Source organism: Belonocnema kinseyi, chromosome 9 (assembly GCF_010883055.1).
Source record: "Belonocnema kinseyi isolate 2016_QV_RU_SX_M_011 chromosome 9, B_treatae_v1, whole genome shotgun sequence".
Lineage (NCBI taxonomy): Eukaryota > Metazoa > Arthropoda > Insecta > Hymenoptera > Cynipidae > Belonocnema > Belonocnema kinseyi.
The window spans coordinates 59,475,319-59,478,060 of NC_046665.1; the positions used below are offsets into that span (position 1 = coordinate 59,475,319).

Sequence of the window (2,742 nt, forward strand, 5' to 3'; positions counted from 1 at the left end):
CCGAAGTTCATTGTTTTTATACAATCTATTTATATGGTGTTAATACTTTTCCCTTTTCAACAATTAACATCTCTTGCACGTTTTGGGAGGTGCAGCAGTATTCAAGATAATATTTTTTTCTCCTAAACTACTTAATAGTCAGGTTTATAAAAATATGACATTTTTGAAAAATATACAAGTTCTTAAGGCTTTGAAGAATAAATAAAAAAAAATTCAAAATTTTCTATGCAGATTTGAGAATACAGGAGCTTCTCAAAGTGCATTATTTTGGTGCTTTCAGGCAAATAAAGGTTGCCAGTTCCTCGTTAGATTTTTGCACAATAACCGCTAAGCATGCAGTCTACGAAAAAATAAAGACATGTTAACATGCACTGTGCAGTTTTTTAAAACCATTTTTCTTATCTGAGATATTTATGCCCAAAGTGACCGGACTACATGAAAAAATTAGAGAGTAGACACCCTGATTGTGGTGACTCCTTGGCCTGGAATCGCTACGACTTAATTCTAGAAAGGAGATGGGGAGTAGACGATAAGTATTGGTTATTAAAAAGTGCATAATCCATTATTTCAATAATAAAAATTCTTTTCATTTTTAATTTTGATGTACTTAATACATTTTAGTCCTTTTTGTACCATATCGTATATATCATTATCAACATGTGCACGAGATAGGGCGTGCGTCGCGCTTATACAGTATGCACGTATGTGTACACACACTTTTATTTATAATACATCCTAGCGAACGTACACGTGAATAATAAAGACTCGTTTGTTTTCATTCACATTAACATAACGCTTAGCTAACCATGTACTACGTGCGCAGTTAGGAGCAGTACGTTCAAGCACGCGCTTCAATTATTTCTAACTTAAGTTAATAGATTCGATACCGGTTGCGCGTGTACTTGCGCGCGAGTAAACTCAACCAGATTACATTAAATCGCACGCTTACATTACATTTATCTTCTCTCAGCTCGCACGCCAATTCCGTGCTATATTTTGTACAATGTACATCAAAGACAAACGAAATTCGTTACATAATTCGGTGATTCCACTAATCGCAGCGATAATCGTGATAAAATATAAAATCGAGAAACAACAGAGTTGACAAGTCGCTTTAAAACCCTTAATTAAAGCTTCATTAAAATTCTGCATCCAGTCCCCAATTTCTCGTCTCTTTTCGACTCGATGGTAACGGATCACTCACAGAAATAATATTTTTCAATTTAAAATTCGAACCCTTTTCCAGCAAGAAGTCAGAAAATATAAGAATTGCCTTGCCATATACACTAAGTACATTGCTCAACGATTTTCGTTTAGCGATTAACAAGATTTACAATAATAATTTCCCTCTTCTCATCCAAGTTGTATAGCAGACTTATATACATTGTTTATTTGTATACATATATTTATATATTTATATATATATTATAAATCACATAATATCAATAATAATTCATCGCTATTTGCTTAAGTCACAGAATTAGTTAAACAGCGATTTTATTAGACAGACGATGCGGTGCACGTCGTTATTTACTGTGCCTCGTTTAGCATAACAAAATATTACACGCTTTATTAGTTTGTGTTAATTAATTGAAAAGTTAAGAGACCTTGTGGCGATGATTTCCTCTCGAGAAATCGAGTCACTAATCAACACAAACTAGCCGTTAATCGGAATTCCGAACACTTGGAAAATTGGCCTATCAATTTCACGAGATCCGTTTTTCGAGATCGCAAATTTTCGATGGACCAAATTTCTTCCTCATTAACATAAAAAGTCGACTCGGCAATCGTCATTATGACATACTAAATTCGCAAATTTTGCTGTTATCACATTACAAGTCTCTTTGTAATATTTACAGGAGGTTCGTTCCGCGGCAGCGTCGTGTTCATTTAATTAATTAATTTTCATTGATTAATTAATTAATCATCAGCACTCACTCATCCATCTATCGTGCATCGATCTTATGTACAATAGTTTGCCGCGAATAATTCAAGCCTAGGGGATAAAAAGTCCAAGTGGGACGAAACCTCAAATTCAATTCTTAACCGATATGCACGTGCGAAAGCGCTTTTCTGTTTCACGATATCCTTCAAATTTTCATACTGACGTTCGATACTGATTAAGTTACTTAAAGAATCTAGAAGATCGACAGGCGCCGATTGCGAACTAAAGGAAACAGTTCTTTTCACCCGGTGGAGTTTCTCGTTCAGGCTTTGGTCGATTGCAGTCGGTCATTTTTAATTTTGGCGCTTTCCCCTCGCGCATTTTTGAGAATTCCACTGGGTTTCTTTCTTTCCTTCCTTTTTCTTTTTTTTTTTTTTTTTTTTTTTTTTTTTTTTTTTTTTTTTTTTTTGTTAATTTGTGCTTTGTCCGTTTTCAAAGGTATTTAAAGTACGTTAACTCAAATACCTTTAGTCAGCCTTCTCCAAGTAACAGCCTTATCACAGAATGGCTCGGAGTAAAGGCGATTCTTTAGCCAAAAAAGAAGCAGAAGCTTTTTGAGTATAGTAATTACAAAACAGATTCAATCTGCTTGATCTCTTTTTCTTGTGGCTCCACCGGCGAGGGCGCGGTTTCGACTATCTCGGGAATATCGTCCTCATTTTCTTCCTCGACGTCCTCGTCGATTGGTGTTAATTGATCCAGTACCACTGGCTGTGTCTAAAAAATATTTGAACTTTAGTCAAAGCCTTTTCTGGTTTGAAAAAGTTCTGGAAACAATTTTTTATTTAAACAATTCC

At 35.0% G+C, this 2,742-nt stretch overlaps 1 protein-coding gene across 4 annotated transcripts in view; it reads right to left on the reverse strand.

The window, feature by feature from the left end:
• Positions 1-565: 565 nt before the first annotated feature.
• LOC117180900 (monocarboxylate transporter 14) overlaps positions 566-2,742 on the reverse strand; it is an 81,270-nt gene continuing 79,093 nt past the window's right edge. For 3 of the 4 annotated variants that reach the window (XM_033373501.1, XM_033373503.1, XM_033373502.1), the window contains exon 11: positions 2,513-2,662. In XM_033373501.1, the coding sequence (XP_033229392.1) occupies positions 2,513-2,662 (150 nt within the window). Of the gene's footprint in view, positions 2,663-2,742 lie in introns of all 4 variants that reach the window. The other variant, XM_033373500.1, reaches the window with a different exon arrangement.